We start from the raw sequence: 22,421 nt of genomic DNA, 5'->3' as shown, positions 1-22,421 counted from the left end.
AAGCGGGGGAGGGAGGGGATGGGGAAGGAGGGGGGGAAGGAGAAGGGAGGGGGAGAAGGGAGGGGGAGAAGGGAGGGGAAGAGGGGAGGGGAAGGGAAAAAGCAGGGAGGGGGGAAGGAGAAAGGAGGGGAAGAGGGGAGGGGAAGGGAAAAAGCAGGGAGGGAGGAAGGGAGGGAGAGACAGAGATGGGACTTGAAGATGTAGTAATAAAAATAATCTGACCGGACACGGTGGCTCACGCCTGTAATCCCAGTACTTTGGGAGGCCAAGGTGGGTGGATCACTAGGTCAGGAGTTCAAGACCAGCCTGGCCAAGATGGTGAAACCCCATCTCTACTAATAATACGAAAATTAGCCAGGCGTAGTGGCAGGCACCTGTAATCTCAGCTACTCGGGAGGCTGAGGCAGAGAACTGCTTGAACCCTGGAGGCGAAGGTTGCAGTACAGATCGCGCCACTGCACTCCAGCCTGGGCGGCAGAGCAAGACTGTCTCAAAAAATAATAACAATAATACAAAGTAAAGCATAAAGAGGAAAAAAGGTAAACTGAGATAATAAAAGTTGATGGGTTTCTCATTAAATCTGGATATTATGTAAGCAATCTCGTTATGTGAAGTTAATTAAAGCAAATAAACTTTGCCAACTGAAAGTACTACCAAGGATACATGATAGTGCTACAGTAACAAAAGCCACAGGATAAACATGGTATCTTCCTGGGCAGTAATTGTACTAGAAGACATGGAAGATAATTCCATATCAACATAATTATACTATCAAGTACAGTGTATAACTATACACTTTTTTCTTTTTTTTTTTGGAGACAGAGATCTGTCACCCAGGCTGGCGTGCATTGGCACGATCTCAGCTCACTGCAACCTCTGCCTCCCAAATTCAAGCGATTCTCCTGCCTCAGCCTCCCAAATAGCTGGGATTACAGGCACCCGCCACCACACCCAGCTAATTTTTGTATTTTTAGTAGAGATGGGGTTTCATCATGTTGGTCAGGCTGTCTCGAATTCCTAACCTCAGGTGATCCACCTGCCTCAGCCTGCCAAAGTGCTGGGATTACAGGTGTGCGCCACCATGCCCAGCCAATTATATTATTTTTACTGGTCTTCAAATAAATGTGTGTGTGACTTTAGCTGTTTTCAGTTTCATCTTCATGGGGTATCTGTGTAGGTATTCACCTTCCTCTACAGTTGGGTTTCTATATCAGGAGCACTTCATAGAAAAAGTTTAAGAAACACGGACTTAAGTAAATATTCAAGAAGTCAAAAAACATCAAACTGTTTCACATCCACTCCACCTGCTGAACGACCAATGCTGACTTTTAGGTTCAAACCCTAAGGCACTGGAGAAAAGGAATAGACCTACTAAAATAAGTTTCACTAACACTTGTTCCCTTAAGAAACCACTAAATTAAACACAATGAGTAATCAAGCATCATCTTGTGATAACAGATCAATTTTAATTCTAGCACCTGAAGCTATACAAGGGTATGCTCTATAAACTTCATGGGACTGTTGTACACACTTGATAAAGTGACAACTGTGCAATACCACTTAGCATCTCAAAATCAGGAACATACTATTGAATTGCTTAAACACAATCCACAGAATTAAAAACAAAATCAGATGCCATCCACAGTTATACTAATTATCCATTAAAAGCTTACACTTAATACTTGAAATAACAATCAATATCTAGCAGGGAATACTGAAAGTGATTTCAGAGTCTCATCCTGTTGTACTCTATTGGGAAGGTTTCTTGAGTAGATATGTGACTGGCCAAAGATGGGTACAACCAAGACAGACCAGCAAGTAAAAGTTCTACCACAGTTTCTGTAGTTTCCACTTGTTTTTCTTTGTCAGTTAAAAGTGAACAGTGAGAATTAAATACTTATCTTTACATATACACAAGGTATGCTATGAAAGCATATCTGCTTACAAACATATAAAAATACTTGTTAACTAGTTTGATAAGAAAATAATGTATAAAAGTATATAGCAAAAACATTAATCATCTCTGACCCCGAAAAGATCAATTCCATATTTTATATTACATCAAACAAAAACAGTTTTAGTTTTTTGAATCCCTTATCCAGAAATACTTGAAAAGGAAGACAGACAGAAATTATTCATTTTTACCCTTAGCGTGGCTGTGAAAAAGAGTTAAATTAAAAAATCAAGTACACTGAAATGTCTAAGTCCTAAATGAGTCCAAATATTTGACCACGTAGAATATTATCATCTTCAAGAGTAGAAGTAATAACACAGGCTTTTATGAGCAGTTTTTAATCCATAAATACAATAGGCATTTGGTATTTTGGCCACCAGAAAACAAAAGTTGTAGTATCAGTAAAGGTCTGAGATGGTTCACTTTTGTAGATTCAATTCAGTGTATTTAAGGTTAACAAAGGCTGACATTGAAATGTTTAAAGATAGGCAAAAATTCACATTAAAAAAAATCCCTATATTTCTATTTAGAGTAACAGTAGGCAGTATGATTCCAAAAGTTAAAAATTATTTCACAACCTGTAGCTTCAGCTTGGCAAACAGCTTAGATTCCAAAACTGATTCATCTCTATTAAAATGTAAGCACTTAAAAAAAGAGCATGTCTGTATATATAGACATATATTTTAAAGGAATCAGATAATCTTTGAAGCAGCCTTAGTGTTTCCTTTAAATTTGTCTGGAAATGACCATTGTATTAGCTTCACAGAAAGGACTAGCCAGCTTCTTGGTCTAAGGCTAACATGGTGATCATTTGTCTAAGGCTAGAAAGGTACCAACAAGATGTAAACTGAGGAGAGGAAGAGAAGATGAGGGCTTTTCCTGGCAGTTGGTAGCTAAAACTGAAGGGATTCTAGAAAATGACACAATGGCAGCCTTTCTTATCTTTTTCTTTCCGTGTTGGTTCTGGTGAAGGAGGACATTCCTGCTCTTGAAATTTCCTGTAAGATAAAAAATTCTAAAATATAATTGCCTTCTTGGTAATCTAGTATTACAAACACAGGTTATTTTTTGTATAAGTTCACTTTAAGTGCATATTCTTTTCAATGTTAAACTTCAACAAGGGAATTTCTCTTTCCTACCCCCACCAAAAAAGGGCACAAACGCGTCAACACCAGCACAAGCAGAGCTGTGAAGCTGCTTTAATGGATGAGTCCTGAATCAGACGAGATACCAGACTCAGTAATCTCTAAGTTCCCATCCCAATTTGAAATTCCATGACTCTAAGGTATCCTTAAGAATAGATTCATCATTAGAGTGCAATATAAAATTAATCTTACAAGGTATGCAGGTCTTATCTGTGTTCTGCCATTTTTTAAATTCAGTATTAGACAAAGTTAGTTGACCTAGTCTGAGCCTCAGTTTTTTAGAAGGGAATAATGGAAACCTACCTTTCACAGCTGTTGTGAGGATTAAAGATCTTGTGATGTTAAAATATATCTAATAGTTCCTGGCATTAAAAACAAAACAAACAAAAAATGTCCTCTACTTGCCCCCTCAATCCTGAATTACTGATGGATAAGGAGAGATCCTAAGAACCAAAACAAAGCACAACATTTCAAAATGGCAGTCATAATTATTTTAAGAAGGCACTGCCTCATCAGTTGCTTAACACTAAAATGGAACTGGAATGGGAAAGGGGGGTAAAATATATATAACATAAAATTTTCCATCTTAACCATTTTTAAGTATACAATTTGATAGTATTAAGTATATGCATGATGTTGTGCAACCATCATCACCATCCATCTCCAGATCTCTTTTTCATCTTATAAAACTGAGACTCTGTACCCATTAAAAAAAAAAATGGGACTGGGATTTTTAACAAACTACTAAAAAAGAAAAAGCTATAACCTTCACTTTTTTTTCCTCCACAGAAAGATAATGCCTTGGCAAGGAGCTAATAAGTAGAAGATCATCGCTCAGCTGTCAATTTACCTTAGATACAAAATAAATACAAAGCCCAGGCACGGTGGTTCACGCTGTAATCCCAGCACTTTGGGAGGTCGAGGCGGGTGGAACACGAGGTCAGGAGTTCGAGACCGGCCTGGCCAATATGGTGAAACCCCATCTCTACTAAAAATACAAAAATTAACTGGGTGTGGTGGCGGGTGCCTGTAATCCCAGCTACTCAGGAGGCGGAGGTTGTAATGAGCCGAGATCACACCACTGCACTCTAGCCTGGGTGACAGAGAGAAACTCCGTTTCCAAAAAAAAAAAAAAAAAAAAAACAGCCCACTTCACATTCCTATCAAACTGTCTAATTAGCAGAGAATCCCAGATCTACAGAGCAGAGTATGAAACAGGGGCCAGGCACCAAGACCCAAAATAATAAATAAAATCCTACTCACTAAAGCAACTTCATCTTTCTCACCCACAAATGTATCTAGTAATTCTATCAGACCTCACCCAACACCTTAAGCTTCCTGGAACCCGTTAACACTTTTTAAACCAAAAGACCCCCTATAGCATCAAACAGAAAAATTATTTGTTGTGTGGGACATTATACTTCACACCTTGCAGGATTATTTTATCTCTACTACCTGGTTTACTCTTAGCCTGGGATGAGCTGGATTAAAAGAAAGGTAGGAGCACAGACTCTGGAATCAGAGATTTGAATTAAAGTCCCAGTTCTGCCATTTAATATGTCTTAACTTTCAACAAGCTATTTAACTTCTTTCTCTGTACCTCTGTTTTCTCCTCTGAAAGTGAGGATAAAACAGTATTTAGTTTATTGGGCGAGGGTGAGGATTACATATAATAATACATGTAAAACATTTAGCACAGAAGCTGGCAGAGATTACCATGCAAAAGTTAGCTGCTGTCATCACTATCTTCACACCATCACCCCCTTTGGAAGCAGCATTTATTCTTATCAAAATCCTATGTGTACTTTATACTTCATAATTAAATTATATGTTATATTCTAGAAGTGCCTAGAATATGTACTTAAAAATTGTAATGCACCATGTGCATTAATCCCTAGAAAGGAATCACTTCTATATAAAATATCCTTCCTTACTAAAAACAATTAATAGTAATTTATTAAAACACACTTCTAGAATGTGTTTTGCTTACCTGATAACCCGGACAAGTTCATGGAAAGCTTGATCTACATTCATCCTAATCTTTGCTGATGCCTCCATGTATGTTACCTTAAGTTGCCGTGCTAACTGCTGTCCTTCTTCCTGCGTTACCTGAAATCCCAACAGTTACGTTTATGGTACATTATTAACAATTGGATTTGCTCCATCTAATCCTGGCCACAGATTGTGCTAATAATTCAGCCAAGAGGCCAAGTTGTTTTATCATAAGATGAAACAACAGACTTAATAGCTCAAGATAAACTAAAGCCCACCTCTACAGAACAATGCAGAAGAACATACCTGTGATGGAAATACTAGCCTACAACAATATTTCCAACTAGAGATCACATAAAAGCTATTAAATACAACAGTAATACATTCTGGGAAGGGAAAGTGTAAGGTGCTATTAAAGCATACAACCCTGTCAGGGAGATCAGGGAAAGCTTCCCTGAGAAAGTGACATTTAAGCCAAGAAGATAACAGAGTATGGAGTTGAGAGGTGGAGGGTGGGGGTGTGAAGAAGTATCCTTGCCAAAGAAAACTGAATGTGTGAGGCCATGAGAGTGAATGGGCTTTCCAAGAACTAAAAGAAGCATCATATAGCTGGAATACAATAAGCAAAGAGAGAAAATGGCAAGAGGTGAGGATGGAGAAAAGTGCAAGCTTCAGAGGCCATAAGGTCTCTTCATCATTGCATTCCCCAAAACCTGATGCACAGGTGACACTCATCAATATGTGGGGAGAAATGAATTATGAATGCAATCACAGGCCCTCACAATGCCTTATTTTTTGGAGATCAAGGAAAGGTGGCATAGCTGATTGATGTATAAAATGGCAGGTCAGAATAAGAAAACATAAACTGAATGTGGTTCCTACATGTTTTAAATGTAAGGATTTGAATAGTGATGTTTACTAAAAATTATTAAACTCTATTACATTTACATTTATATAGTGGGGCTTAAAATTATATTTCTGAAAACAATACCTTTTATGGCTATTTTTATCACAAAAGTAAACACTTGATGAAAAAATTAGAAAAGCCAAATTGGTGAAAAAAAAAAAAAATCAAAGAAAATTTAAGAACCTATCAACCATAGAGAACTATGTTCTTTTGGTAATTTTTCAATGATACATAGTTTTTACACCACAAAAATAGGATCATAATTTTTGTATATCTCATACTCTGGAAGCATTCTGAACTCATTTATCTAGGAGTTCTTTTGTAAATTCCACATAACCATGTCATTTGCTAATAAAGACAATTTTATTTCTTGCTTTTTGATGTGGATATCTTTTATCTCCTTTTCCAGCCTTAGTGCACTACCTAGAACCTCCAGTACAATGACATAAGTGGTGACGGGAATACTCTTGACCTATTTTGGATCTTAGAAACAAAGGTAGTTTTTCACCATTAAGTATGCTGTCAGTTATAGAATTTTTTTTTGTAGATGTCCTTTCTCAGGTTAACAAAGTTCTCCACTACTCCCTTTGTATAGGGCGTTTATCAGGAATGGATGGTGGATTTGCCAAATGTTTTTTCCTGCATCTACTGAGATAATTATATGATTTCTCCTTTTTAGTCTAATATGATGAATTATATTGACTCACTGGCAAATATCAAACCAACAACCCATTGCAGGAATAAACTCTCCTTGAGTGATATATTGCCCTTTTTATATATTGTTAAATTCTATTTAATATTTTATTAAGAATCTTTATATCTGTGTTCATGAGAGATATTGGACTGTGGATTTCTTATGTTTTCCTCTGGTTTGGGTTTCTGAGTGCTATGCTGGCTTCAAATAAGTTAGAAAGAATTTTCTCTCCTCTTCAATGTTCTGGAACACTTTGTACAGAATCAGCAGTATTTCTTCCTTAAATGTGTGGTATAATTCACTGGCAAATCTATCTGGGCTTGAAGTTTTCTTTGAGGGAAGTTTTTAAAACAAACTCAATTCATTTTATAGATAAAGTACTACTCACATTATCTTTTTTTTCCCCCCTTGAGTGAGCTTTGGTAGTTTGTGCCTTTCAAGTAATATGTCCATTTCATTTAACTTGCTGAGTTTATTGGCATAAAGTTGTTTATAGTATTTATTATCTTTCAAACATCTGAAGGATCTAAAGTGAAGATACCGCTCTCAATCCTGATACTATGTCTTTTCTCTTTTTTATCTGATCATTCTGGCAAGAGTCTTGTCAATTTGACTGATCTTCCAAAACGCCAGTTTGGGGTTTTTATTTTTATTTTTTATTTTTTTGGTAGAGGTGGGGTCTCACTATGTTACCCAGGATGGTCTTGAACTGCTCTGCTGGGCTCAAGCAATCCTCCTGCCTCAGCCTCCCAAAGTGTTGGCATTACAGTCATAAGCCACTACACTCTGCCAGTTTTTCTTTCCTTTATGGTTTTACTATCTTCCATTTCATTGGTTTTCATTCTCTTATTATTTCCCTTCTACTTACTATGGGTTCTAATTTTCTCTTTTTCTTCTTATTTCTTAAGGAAGAAACTAAAGGTCATTGAATTGAGACCTTTGTTCTAATACAAATATTTAGTGCTACAAATTTCTCTATACTTCTTTAGTAGCATGCTATACATTTTGATGTTGTGTTCTAACTTTCATTCAGTTCATAATACTTTGTAATTTCCCTTTTCATTTTCTTGACCCAAGGGTTAGTTGGAATATGTTAATTTCCCAATATTTGGAGATTTCCTAGATACCTCTCTGTTATTAATTTCCACGTTAACTCTACTGTGGTCAGGAAATTACACACTATCTGAGTAAAATCCTTTTAAATTTATTGAGGCTTACGTTATGATCCATTCTTCTTTCAAAATAAGGTGCATTCTACTGTTGTTGGGTAAAGGGTACACTTAATGTCAATTAGGATACGTTGTTCAATATTGTTGTTCAAGTCATCTGTATCCTTACTGATTTTCTTTCTACCTTCCTATCAGCTATTGAGAGGGGTATTGAAGTCTCTGATTTTAAGTGTGAATTTGTCTATTTTTCCTTGTAGTTCTTAACATCTTGCTTCAAGATTTTTGAAGCTATTAGATCACGAATGTTTGGGACTGTTATGTCCTCTTCATGAATTAATCTCCTTATCATTATAAAAACTCTTCTTTATCTCTGGTAATAGTCTTGGCTCTGAAATCTTTGTCTGATATTTATATAGCTACTTATTTTCATTATTGCTAGCCAGGCGATCATGAAAATAATTAAAGCAGCTATATAAATATCTTACTCCATCCTTTTACTTTAACCTTTGTGTCTTCACATTTAAAGTAGATTTCTTGTAGCATCTTGTTTTTTTATTCAATCTAACACATCTGCCTTTTAATTGAGACATTTGCTCAATTTACATTTAATGTGCTCACGGATACAGTTGAGTCATCTTGCTATTAGTTTCCTATCCATATCATCTATTCTTTGTTCTAGCTGTCTTCTTTCTCTACCTTCTTTTGGGTTAGCTGAGTTGTTTTTATTATTGCATTTTATCTCCTTTGTTGGTTAATTATATATCTGTTATTTCAGTGGCTGCTTTAGAATTTATGGTATACATTTTTAATTCATGACAGTCTAATTCAAATGATACCATACCAATTCAAGTATGGTTTAAGAACCCTACAACAGAGCCAGGTGCAGTGGTGTGTGCCTAAAGTCCCAGCTACTTGGGTGGCTGAGGCAAGAGGATCACTTGAGCTCAAGAGTTCAAGGCCAGTCTGGGCAACACAGTGAGAACTCGTCTCTCAAGAAAAAAACAAACTAGTTAACAACAATATTTCTCCCTCCTGCTCTTTTTTGTTATTAACTTTTACTTCACAATGCGTTTATTATTTTTGCTTTAAATATTCAGTTATGGTAAGAGTAATTTATATTTATCCACATAATTACCATCTCTGGTACTCTGTATTCATTTTCAGATTTCCATTTGGTATCATTTCCCTTCTGCCTAAGGACATCTTTTCACATTTCTTGTAATGCAGGTCTGCTACGGATGAATTATCTTGCTTTTATATGTCTGGGAAAAGTCTTCATTTCATCTTCATTTCTGAAATAAATTTTTGGTGGGTATTGAATCCTAGTTGATAGTTTTTGCTATCAGTACTTAAAAGATTCTGCACCACTATCTTCTGGCTTCACTGTTCAATGAGATGCAGTAATGACTCCGGCCATCCTTATTTTTGTTCTTCCATATGTAATGTGCTCTTTTCCCCCCGGTCTGGCTATTTGTCAGATTTTTTTCTTTACCACTGATTTTAAGCAATTTCATTATAACATATCTTATAATTTTCTTCATATTTCTTGTGCTCCAGGTTTGTTGAGCTTCTTGGATATGTGTATTTTTCATCAAATGTGGAAATTTTCAGTAATGACTTCTGCTGTTAATCCCATCCAGTGCATTTTTCATGTCAGACATTGTAGTTTTACTTCTGAAAGTTTGATTTGGATCTGTTTACATCTTTCATGTCTCTAACATGTTTTCTTGATTGCATAAAATACGGTCAAAATAACTGTTTTAATGTCTCTGTCCACTAATTCTATTATCTTTGTCATTTCTGGATCTGTTCCTATTATTTGTTTCCTTATTGTGGGTCATATTTTCTTGCTTCTTTGTATGCATAGGAATTTCTGAGTAGAAGGCTGGCACTTTTACCTATCAGGTATCAGATATTTTGTATTCCTAAACACATTCCTGAGCTTTCTTCTAGGATGCAGTTATTTGGAAACGTGTTATCCTTTCAGGTCATGATCTAGGTTTTTTTTTGTTTTTTTTTTTTTTTTTTTGAGACGGAGTCTGGCTCTGTCACCCAGGCTTAAGTGCAGTGGCGCAATCTTGGCTCACTGCAAGCTCCGCCTCCCGGGTTCATGCCATTCTCCTGACTCAGCCTCTCCGAGTAGCTGGGACTACAGGCGCCCACCACCACGCTCGGCTAATTTTTTGTATTTTTAGTAGAGACGGGGTTTCACCGTGGTCTTGATCTCCTGACCTTGCGATCTGCCCGCCTCGGCCTCCCAAAGTGCTGGGATTACAAGTGTGAGCCACCGCGCCCGGCCTCATGCTCTAGGTTTTGTTATAGGGTACCAGAACAGCATTTAGTTTGGCTAATTTTTGCCCCACTACTGGGACAAAACCCTTCTGAGTTATACTATCCAATACTCCAAGAAATATAAGGTTTTCTACTTTGATTGATTAGAATATTAATTATTCCTGGCCCTGTTTGAGCTCAAGGTATTGTTCCTTCTAAACTTTAGGTAGCTTGTTCTCCCAGTTTAATATTCTATTCCAAAAATTTAGCAGCCTCAATACAGTATCATTAGTTTATTACACCAATATACATATATCCAACAACTACTTCATAACTGTTTGTGCCCTGTTGCATTCCAACAGGATAACAGGCAGGTTCTACATAGCACTGGTATATCTAAGTTTATCTAACTTTTAAATTTACCTTGTCTCTCTTCAAAATAACGTATGTGCCACAAGGCTATGCATTTGAAATATAAACTGATCAAGTTACCTGAACAATTAACGATAAGGAAGGAAGCTGAGTAAACAGAAAGCTTCACAGAACCACCAATTTTAGACAGGACAATTTCTATTTTAGGAAAATTTGACATGTGAAATTCCTTCCTATAAAATACCCCTATGCAGTCACAAATTCTGTTTCTTCTTTCTGGGATGTCATCCCTTCTCTCTCAACTCTACACTCTCAAATTCTTCCTCACTAACCTTTCAAGACCTGAGCAATGAAACTTCCCCCTAAGTGTTGGGCTGTTTTGGAAGCACCTTCTTAGAGCTCCCATCACACCCTCTGGTTACCACTGACAATTTCTAACAATACCACGGTAAAATTTTTCGTTTTGTTTTCTTATTCTTTCACCACGTCATCATGTCCTCTGAGGCTGGAAGTTAAGACAGGCTTGTCTTTGTACATCCAAAGCTTAGAAGCGTGCTTAGCAGCTAAATAAGTAAACACATGTTAAGTAAATGGTGTACAACTAACCAAATAGGTACATTTAGTCTTAAGTTAAAATATATATACATATACACAAAAAGAAAAAGAAATCTCAATAAACTACTTACTTTATTGGGGTAAATATGATTGGGGGAAGGAAATACATGTACTTAGAATTTTTCCACTAGTTTTTCTGCTCAATTATTCCTCAAAAAGATACCTTGTCCTACCCATCATGCATAACATAATTCACATAAACAGGAATAGCAACTCACCTATCTTTATACAGAGTAAGAAAAGTTAGGCTGGGCGTAGTGGCTCATGCCTGTAATCCAAACACTTTGGGAGGCCGAGGTGGGTGGATCACCTAAGGTCGGGAGTTCAAGACACGCCTGCCCAACATGGTGAAACCCTATCTCTCCTAAAAATATAAAAAGTAGCCGGGTGTGATGGCACGGGCCTGTAATCCCAGCTACTCGGGAGGCTGAGGCAGAATTGCTTGAACATAGGAGGTGGAGGTTGCACTGAGCCAAGATTGCATCACTGCACTCTAGCCCTGGTTGACAGAGCAAGACTCTGTCTCAAAAAAAAAAGAAATGTTAATTAATTTACGGTCTACATGATAAAACAATCTTGCTGCTAGGATTATGTGCTTCACTTGTTTTTGTTTTGTTTGGTTTGGTTTTGAGACAGGGTCTCACTCTGTCACCCAGGTTGAGTGCAGTGGCATGGCCACAGCTCACTGAAGCCTCAACCTCCCAGGCTCAGGTGACCTTCCCACGTCAGCCTCTTGAGTAGTTGGGACTACAGGCACGTGCCACCATGTCTAATTTTTTTTTTATTTTTAGTAGAGACAGGGTCCTGCCATGTTGCCCAGGCTGGTCTTGAACTTCTGGGCTCAAAGGATCTGCCTGCCTTGGCCTCCCAAAGTGCTGGGATCACAGGTGTTTGCCACCATGCCCAGCCATTTATTTGTTTTTAAAGCATGGTTTCACATCACTGTCTTCCAGGAAACAAAGCCAACAAATTTATACATACATTTCTGGTGAAGAAATCTCTAACCACATGCTTGTGAGCTGACACAGCATACTTTTAACTAAGTAGAAATAGCATTGCCATCACCAAAGCAAACAATAAAAGACAAAAAGGACAACACACTGGAACAGAGCCATAGCACTGTGGAAGTTAGAAATCAAAAGAAAACTGAAAGCTACACAAGTTAAGTACTTCCTAGAGGTTCCTCGACCCAGATAATTTCATAAAGATACCAAATATTAAGCCTCATCTCCTGGATATTCTGATTTGGTAGATTTCAGCACTTCCCAGACATGTTTTGTTTTAAATAACCAGGGCAAATCTGATGCAACAAATTCACAGAACTACATTTGGGAGCTTCCAGTAAGACTCAGTTCAAAAACACAAGTATCAGCAGCAGTTCACAATAGTATGTATGAGCTCATCTAGTACTACATATTTCCAAATAGAAGAAACTACATTTGCAGTGCTCAGAGTTATGTCAAGTTAATGAAGTTTACAGCAGCAAAACTTGTTTTCACAAATATCTATTATGTAAAAAGAATCATCATATTAATATAACATCTTAACTCACTGGCACCCAGATTCATCCACTCAACAAATATTTATTTAGTGCATACCTCTGTTCTATATGCTAACAATAAAGCCTGAACAAAATTGACCTGTCAAAACCGAGAAACCCTCATAGTACCTACACCTACATTCACCATCTAAATTAACCCTTTTAGACGCACATAAGGCACAGCTAAGGCCATATGTGGTAAGATCCTCTACTATTTGAGGAGGGGTTCTTTTTCCTAGGAGGCTGTAGGGGGCACACAGTGGTCAAAAGTACTGACAGATGGGAGTCTGGATTGATATACTTAGCTATCTATTCTTTTAAGTATAATGAGTTATTTTCTCAAATTAATAGTAACGATTAATAATTAAGCAAATAAAAGGAGGAGAAAAAGAGGGAACAACCAAGGTAAGCCAGGAGAAAGATGATAAAGACAAAAAAGCAAAGACAGTTGATCTCTAGGCAGGGCTGAGTTGAGGACAAGGAACTTGAAATCAGATATATCACGAAATTCCACAGTCTAAGCCAACATACTGTGGCATTAAATTTCAGATTCAAGTGTTGTTACATTTACCTACTTTCATATTTTAGCAAAGGTAAGCAAATCATTTATCTATGTTTTCTTCCTACACCTTTAGCAGAATAAACAAAATGACTGGCATATCTTATGGGACCAGATGGCTGGTAATACTAAACAACCATTCAAATTCTACAGATATCTTCTTATTTCACATAAACCTCAGTGACTACTCTGTCTACTGCTGCATGATCACTGCCTAGAAAAGGTGTTCAATAAATAGTGGATGAATGGATGGAAGGACAAAAGAAGAAAACCAGTCCACAGATACAGAGGCCATAAGCAAGCAAGCAAAGCCTCTTCTGGATGATATCCCTGAACCCTGGTGGGGTTCAGAATCTCAGGAGCCAGTGGTAGAAATGGCCAGTGCTGACCCACAAATTCAAAGAACAAGGAGAAATGGCATTTATTATCGACAAGAAAATAGGCTAGAAGGTAAAGAAACTATAAAGGATCAAGTCTAAGACAAAGGTAGAAAAAAACAAGCTGTGTCGGCAAGGATCAAGTCTAAGACAAAGGTAGAAAAAAACAAGCTGTGTCGGCAGCAGAGAGCAAGCCAGACTGGTTACTCAGAACCTAGAGATGACAAAAAACTAAACATCTCTGAACAGGGGGAAAGAAGCTTTTATAGCATCCCTGTGGCCTGTCCAAGTTGACTTCGTAGAACACGTAAGTGTGTCAAGACATTATAGACCGACACCTTTAATTGTGAAGAGACTTTAAAAAGGTAAAAACTGGCCAGGCGCAGAGGCTCACACCTATAATCCCATCACTTTGGGAGGCCAAGGCGGCGGATCATGAGATCAGGAGTTTGAGACCAGCCTGGCCAACATGGTGAAACCCTATCTCTACTAAAAATATAAAAAATTAGCTGGGCATGGTGGCCCGTGCCTGTAAGCCCAGCTACTCAGGAGGCTGAGGCAGGAGAATCACTTGAACCTGGGAGGTGGAGGCTGCAGTGAGCCGAGATCGCGCCATTGCACTCCAGCCTGGGCGACAAAGCAAGACCCGTTTCAGGGGGGAAAAAAAAAGGTAAAAACCTCTACTATAGCATCTCAATTTCATGCTATAGTATCTCAATTTCAATAGCATGCCCCCAAGGGTAGGAGATAAGGCATGTTTGTCTTTGCATATCCAGAGCCCAAGACACTTCAGAGAGACAAGGAGACAAAGTAGTACTAACAAAGGACACTGGGGAGGCTGGAGGAGCAGGAAATACTATCTCAGAGCTAAGTAAAGAAAGTGCTTCAAAAAGGAAGTGATCAACCATGTCAAATGTCACTGACATTTGTCCAATTAGTGATACTGACGGTGGCACTGAATGCCTGATGTCTGTAGAATCAAGAATGGCAGGAGAAAAAGTAGAGAAAGTGTTTCAGGAGTTTTGCTATTAAAGAGGGGCAGAAAAAATATACTCAGGGGAATGTGAGATTAAAAGTTTTTGCTATAGTTTGTTTTAAAGATAAGAGACATTGTAGCATGTTGTATGCTGATGGGAATGATCATGCAGAAATGTTCATCTGAAACAGAACTGCTGGGGTAATGTCTGAGTTGGTGAGAAGGAACAGGATCCAGTGTCTGGTGGAGAAGTTGGTCATATACAGATGAACAGTTTATCCATGTAAGTGGAGAGAAGTGAACTTGATGGGGTACCTGTGCACTCAGGTTAGTAGATATGGAGGTAAGGACATGTAGAAATTTCTCACAGAAACAGGAAAACATACACATTATCAGCTGAGAGTGAGGAAAGAGAAGAAAGTGTTACAGGTTGAAGAAAATGAGAAAGTATGTAAAAATTATCCAAACACATGGGAAATAGGTGGCCTAGGGAAATGTAGGATTCCCAGTCAGCACTAAAGGCCCATAAAGATCAGTGGTCATGACTTTAAAGTGAGAGTAGTCAACATGCCTGAGTACAGGTGCAAAGGAAGAAAAAGCATAAGGAAGAATAAAACTTTTCTTTGTGTCTATCCTTCAGAGAGTAGATAGATGCCATATAAATGAGCAGAAAACTAAGCAATCAGATTTCAGGCACTTGCTTTTCTCCCTTGGATATATACACATCTAAGCTTTTCAGGATATACACAATTTATGTCTATTTATATGGTTTAGACGGAAAAATAAATACAAAATAACTTACTCCAAGCTAACACTATGTATCTTTAGGGTGACTGAAATAAGGAAATCATTTTCTATATTGTTCTCTCACTTTTTTACTCTGAGAATCTATTACTTTTACAAAAAGTAAAAAAAAAAAACTTCCATGAAAAAAATTATAATCCAATGATATACAAACAAAGCCAGTGCCACAATATGTTGACTGTCTGCAGACAGATGGAAACTGCATACCACATTCTGGCAATCTTCAATATAGGTTGAATATCCCTTATCCAAAATGCATGGGACCAGAAGTGTTTGGGATTTTGTAATTTTTTTTTATTTTAGAATACAGTATTTGCATATACATAATGATGTTTCTTGGGAATGGGACCCAAGTCTAAACACAAAATTCATTTACTTTTCATATACATTTTATACACATAGCCTGAATATAATTTTATACAATATTTTAAGTAATATTGTGCATGAAACAAAGTTTTGACTGTGACATCACATGAGGTCAGGTGTGAAATTTTCCACTTGTGGAATCATGTTGGCACTCAAAAAGTTTCAGATTTTGAAGCATTTCAGATTGCAGATTTTTGGGCTAGGGATCCTCAATCTGGTATATAGACAACTTAAAAATAACTCATATAGACCCAAGCTGATAATGGCAGAGCCTCTTTAGGGTTCTAGTGGGCATACACCCTCCTCCCCTCCCTAATCTGCCACTGCCTACCCTACAGTAGATCTCCACCTATCCTAGGTCTCCTACCTATTCCTTTACTGGAGCTACCACCATGAGAAGGTTTGAGAAAGATCCTATTTCTATATTCAGGGCAGGAAGCACATAGGGGTGAGGCAAAAGTCAGCGAGAGACAGGAAGAGAACTCCTTCAATGCACATCTACTTTGCCATTATTTCAGATGCAATGACATATAGAGTTTCTAGTACTAGAAAGAACTGAGCTAAGAGTCACAGGCAGGGTCCACTGGGCAACATCAATAAATATAATCAGGTTTAGAAACCTCAAGGAAACGGTCTAAAAAAAAAACAAAATTAAATCTAAAAAAAATAGATGAACTGTCTATGCTAGGTTTATAATGTAAGCAATACCATATTCTTAATTATTTCAAACAGTTTATATTGATTTGAAATGAAGAACAAATTTTTTCACAACTTTATAACTCAGATTTGAACAAGACTTAGCAGGAAAATTTATTCTATACCAAGTTTCATCAGTGAACATTTCCAAATCTTAGCATTAGGATAATATATCATTTTCTCGGGCCGGGCGCGGTGGCTCATGCCTGTAATCCCAGCACTTTGGGAGGCCGAGGCAGGTGGATCACAAGTTCAGGAGATCAAGACCATCCTGGCTAACACGGTGAAACCCTGTCTCTACTAAAAATATAAAAAATTAGCCAGGCATGCTGGCGGGCGCCTGTAGTCCCAAGCTACTCAAGAGGCTGAGGCAGGAGAATGGCGTGAACCCGGGAGGCAGAGCTTGCAGTGAGCCAAGATCATGCCTCTGCACTCCAGCCTGGGCGACAGAGCGAGACTCCGTCTCAAAACAAAAACAAAAACAAAAACAAAATATATATATATATATCATTTTCTCAAGTCAGTGTTTGAAATCGGGTATGCCGCCAATAAAATTTTATGTACACAGCTAAAATCAGAGACAGTTACAAAATAGAAGGCTGCCCTCAAAGCTGTTTATCAACCAATTTTTCCTGATGTTTACACTTTTCCAACAAAATCCTAAGAATCTGTAAACACAACATAATATAAAAACAAGAATACTTAAATACCAGCAAAATAAACAATTTAAACAATACATTGCAGATGTGGGGTAGAGACAAAAGACCTTAAAAATATATATATATAACGATGATATTGTTCAGCTGTGTCCCCATCCGAATCTCATCTTTTTAAACTGTAGTTCCCATAACCCCCACGTGTCGTGGGAGGGACCAGGTGGAGATAATTGAATCATCAGTGGTTTCCCCCATCCTGTTGTCAGAGATCTGATGGTTTTATAAAGGGCAGTTTCCCTGCACACTCTCTCTTGCCTGCCATCATGTAAGATGTGTCTTTGCTCCTCCTTTGCCTTCTGCCATGATTGTGAGGTCTCCCCAGCCATGTGAAACTGTGAGTCCCTTAAACCTCTTTTTCTTTATAAATTACCCAGTCTTGGGTATGTCCTTTTAGCAGCATGAGAACGGACTAATACAAATGAACAGCCTGCATTAATATACAACTGACCTTGTTCCCCTCCCCTACAAAAAAGATGAATGTACAATGTCACCAAAAAATTGTTTTAACTAATAAAATTTCAATAAGTGGGTAAAGAAACAAGTGAGAATAAATTAGCCTGCAAACTAAATACTAAAAATATTCTTTTATTAAACGTTACTGAAGTGTTAGAGCTAGCCAGTGTAAAGAATTAACAGAAAACTCAGTCATTAAAGTGACTTAGAAAAAAATCCAAATATTGTAATTTAAATGAAAGTCTACATGAATTTAGTATTAACACCGAATAACTTAGGCCTTTAGGGGTAACTTTGAAATTATCCAACTAAGTTAGAGTTTTGGATGTAATCCAAGAAATTATTACATGTGAATAAAGCTAGTTTAAACACTTCAGGCTTATAAAGTCTTATAAAATTTTATGAAAAACTATTTGAAAATAAGAAATTTTAATTTCTCCAAATCTACTTCCTTTTTATTTTTCACCCACTGTGACTTCTGTAAATACAATGTGCCAGACTCAGCTATAAACACCTAAGTGGCATGGAGCACAGTATTTTTTTTTTTACTAGGCTTTCAATTATTTCCTTAAATCTATCAGTTCACTCACATGATTATAAACAATTGGTTTCCCAACAGTGAAATTCCTTCTCACCTGTCTTTGATGATCCAGATCTGCTTTATTACCAATTAAAATCATTGGGAACTCATCACGATCCTTTACTCTGAGAATCTGTCTTTGAAACTTATAGATTTCTTCAAAACTTTAAAAAAAAATCAAAAACAAATTAATCAATTTGGTCAAGTATGAGAATTCAGCAAGTCTCATGCCCCATTTAGTACTTCATTTTTCCTTTTTCTATAGAAACAAAAAGTCCAAATTCAATAAAGTCTAGTGATCTTGACAAGAACAGTAGATCTACATTCTAATATGGTACAAACCTGCCTCTATCTGTGACTGAAAAGACCAACAGGAAGCCCTCGCCAGTCCTCATATACTGTTCTCTCATGGCTCCAAACTCTTCTTGTCCTGCTGTATCCAAAACTAAAGAAAAAACAACAAATGTAATTATACTTCTGCTTTTTATAAACTGCTTCCCCACAAGGGCAAGACTAATTAATGTGAGTCCTCTAGAGAGCCTCATACTTGGTATAATACAGAAATGGCATTCCTTTCTTAGTACTTTATTCTTAATACTAAAGACAAATATATTCTAATGGCAGACGGTTACAGAGTTTATCTTCATCAGTACTGGTTGACTTTGTGGTTAGAATATATTAGGATACTAATTAGAAGCTTAAAAATATCAAACACATTTAATCAGATGGAGTCAGGTAACCTCTAAAATCACTTGAATGTTTTATCCCCTCCATGGAAAAAACTGAAAAAGATACCTGTAAATTCAAGAAAGAAATCTGAGTTATAACCACCGTCCCCCAATACCATACTTAGTGCAGGTGCTAATGTAATCTTTGATCTCTGTAAACAAAATAATCACACATATTAGAATAATAGGGCTTTCTTTGTGGAGAGGTGGGACGTTTAGACACAAAACAGTATTTGCTAAAGCCTCTGTGCTATAAATTCTAATAACAGTATCAAACTTTTTCTATATTCACTTCATCCATTTTAACCTTGGCCAAAAGGTAGGAAGAGTTGAGACCTGACGGGTTTTTTCCAGTTGCCCCAATAAAATCAACTTCAACAAACTACAATGAGACCAGTTTCACTAGAACAAGATCAGTACAAATACTGTTTTACTTTTCATTTATTGAGGAATATTTAAATTACCCATTATGCGGACTCTTCAATCAAAACTTACAAATGATATGGGCTAATATTCCAGATCATCTAATACTTCAAATATATTATTTAACATAGCAAAACATCAGAGCTTATTTTTTAAAAAATGATATGCAAATTATCAAATAAAGGAAGTTTACTTACTATCTAGCCGGGCTGCTCTGTCATCTATCACACACTGCTTTGTGTAAGAATCTTCAATGGTTGGATCATAATCCGTTACAAAATAGGACTGCAAGAAAAGAAAAAACTTTATTTTAAAATTCATGGCCAGGCATGGTAGCTCACACCTGTAATCCTAGTGCTCTGGGAGGCCAAGGGAGAAGGATCACTTGAGGCCAGGAGTTTGAGACCAGCCTGGGCAACACAGCAAGACTCTTATCTCTTAAAAAAAATTTAAAAATTAGCCTTTGTGGTGTGTACCTGTGGTCTCTGCTACTTGGGAGGCTGATGTGGGAGGATCACTTGAGCCCAGGGGGTTGGGGCTGCAATGAACCATGATTGTGCCACTGTACTCCAGCCTGGGAGACAGGACAAGACCCTGTCTCAAAAATAAAAATAAAATAAATAGAATAAAAAATAAAATGAAATTTATGATTACCTGCCTACCAATGTACCAAGGCAACTTTGCTTAACAAGTTCCACTTATCTAGAACTAAGCAAAACATTTTCACTGTACTAGGGTTTACCCTCTATGACAATTCCCCACCAAATGTTCTTATGAGCACCTTCACGTGAAGAAAAGGTACTAGGTATCTCTAAATTTTCGTATCTGAAATATGCTGAAATATGCAAGACTGCAAAAGATCTACAACTTTTTTCGTAATTATTTAAGGTTAAGAATCTAGATCTCAAACTCTAGAAAAATTAGAAAACACAGTAAGTTATAATTCAGACATATTTGAATTAGCAACCTGATTATAATCATCAGTCCTAAGAAGTAGCTGGAAAAAATGGAGACAACACAAAGAGGCCTGGAACATTTCATCTTATACCTTTCTTTTCTCACACTTTGTCTTATTCCCCTTTCAACTGTCTTATGTACTATAAGAAAATATCATTTTGAAATTTTTTCATTAGTAGGAACCTCAAACTTATTCTTTCACTGACATCTTTTGTTGTTTTTTTAATCTTAAATTCTATTCCTCTCTTCTCTGATCAAACGCTCCCAACTATTGAAGTCATTACCGTAGGAAAAAAAAAAGGGACAGTTAAAGTATCCAAGTAAGACGGGAAGAATCTCAGCCTACATTTCAGTTTTATTTAAAAGGGTTTTAAAAACTCAGCTACTCAGGAGGCTGAGGTGAAAGGATCACCTGAGCCCAGAAGGTCAAGGCTGCAGTGAGCCATGATCGTACCACTCTGCACTCTAGCCTTGGTGACAGGATGAGACCCTGTTTCCAAAAAGAGAAAAAGGTTTAAAAAAGAAAACAACAATAATCTGAGAGAGTGCATTTCCCTCTTCTTACAGAAGGGCACTAACCAGGACACCAACATCATCCTCCTTTTGTTCTGAGTATCTCCTTTGATCTACTTTGGACTGAATTCCTCAAAGCCCGTTTTCCCACCGGCTCATTACAAAATCTGAAGGAATGATTTGGAAGGAGACAGCTTAATGCTAGGAACCAGCATCAAGGGTATTTAGCCTTCTTCAGGCAAGGGTTCCTGGCTCTTGGGACCCAACATTCGCGGTGACCTGTGCAAACACCAGAGAGCTACTCAGAAACAAGCACTCTAAAGAGGACAGAAAAGAACCCCCTGGTTTTGGGAGGGGATATATTAATCTGCCTGATACCATGACTTTACATATTTTTTTTGAAGGACACTTTCCACATTTTATTTAAGTCTTCAGAATAACTTTAAAGCCAGGCATGGTGGCTCATGCCTGTAATCCTAACACTTTGTGAAAATTACTTGAGCCCAGGAGTTCTAGGCTAGCCTGGGCAACAAGGTGAGACCACATCTCTACAAAAACTGTAAGACTTAGCCAGAGGTGGTGGTGTACACCTGTAGTCCTAGTTACTCCGGAGGCTGAGATAGAAGAATTGCTTGAGCCCAGGAGTTCGAGGTTACAGTGAGGTATGGACATGCCACACTGCGCTCCAGCCTGGAAGACAGAATAACACCCTGTACCTTAAAAAAATTTTTTTTTAATTAAAATTAAAATGTTTAACTTTAATCACAGAATTCCATATCTATAATCCTATTTGTTTTTTGATGTTTCACTTAAATGCATGATTTATTGAACAAAGTCTGTAAAAGAAATGTTTACCAACAGCAGTAACTTTTAGTAGGAAGCCATCTCCTCCACTACTCCATCACCATTTAAAAATAAACAGGTATCAATTCACTTAACTAGCCTTAAAAAAAAATAAGCAGATATCAAAACAACCATGAACTTACTTTTTGGCACCCATGCCACTTCAAAAAGTAAATAAGTTTTACTGGGTATATTCTGTATACCCACTATTCTAAACAACAAGAATCAGCAGTCTTTCACAAGCAAATTGGATAAAGCATGCTCTGTACTTTTTAAGATTCATTTCTTGAAACATATATGCCATGCTTTTATATCTTGTAAAACCTGAATTTCACTGACTACTCCCAGTTGATGCCTAAAAGTGCTACACTGTCCCTACCGATTTGGCCTAAAATAAAATAAACAAATGTTAAATACATTTTTTACAAATGTCCAAGCCATGCACAATAGCTAGAATCCTTTAAATGTGACAGTTCTTGGCATTGTGAGATTGAGACATTAACATGTACAAAACATTGTTGGTTTGATTGTTACACAAAAGACTGTTGCAACTTTGAAGTCCAGTATAAATAAAGTGTTTTACCTCTACTCGCTATAGACATTTCTTTGGATGTCTTAACTCTCGAAACACAATCTTAGTATTACGAGAATTTTGCCATACTGCTACATGCATTTATTTCCACCCATATTAATTTTTAAGACAAATTAATTGTTGGGATTTTTGGATATTTAGGTTCACGCCTAATCTTTGCTGTGTCCTACCTTCATACT

At 37.2% G+C, this 22,421-nt stretch overlaps 1 protein-coding gene across 9 annotated transcripts in view; it reads right to left on the bottom strand.

Annotated features, from left to right (window-relative positions):
• Positions 1-1,444: 1,444 nt before the first annotated feature.
• Positions 1,445-22,421, bottom strand: part of RRAS2 (RAS related 2) — an 81,873-nt gene continuing 60,896 nt past the window's right edge. For 8 of the 9 annotated variants that reach the window (XM_032166543.2, XM_032166542.2, XM_058446512.1 and 5 more), the window contains exons 2-6: positions 19,535-19,622; positions 18,529-18,631; positions 18,242-18,350; positions 5,090-5,208; positions 1,445-2,952 (exon numbers count right to left, since the gene is read on the bottom strand). In XM_032166543.2, coding sequence (XP_032022434.1) covers positions 2,865-2,952; positions 5,090-5,208; positions 18,242-18,350; positions 18,529-18,631; positions 19,535-19,622 — 507 coding nt within the window. In that variant the 3' untranslated portion in view covers positions 1,445-2,864. Of the gene's footprint in view, positions 2,953-5,089; positions 5,209-18,241; positions 18,351-18,528; positions 18,632-19,534; positions 19,623-21,397; positions 21,415-22,421 lie in introns of those variants that run through there. The other variant, XM_058446511.1, reaches the window with a different exon arrangement.

Source organism: Hylobates moloch, unplaced genomic scaffold (assembly GCF_009828535.3).
Source record: "Hylobates moloch isolate HMO894 unplaced genomic scaffold, HMol_V3 SCAFFOLD_11, whole genome shotgun sequence".
NCBI classification, from domain to species: domain Eukaryota; kingdom Metazoa; phylum Chordata; class Mammalia; order Primates; family Hylobatidae; genus Hylobates; species Hylobates moloch.
The sequence above is the reverse complement of the archived record's forward strand: the minus strand, read 5'-3'. Positions and strand labels throughout refer to the sequence as shown.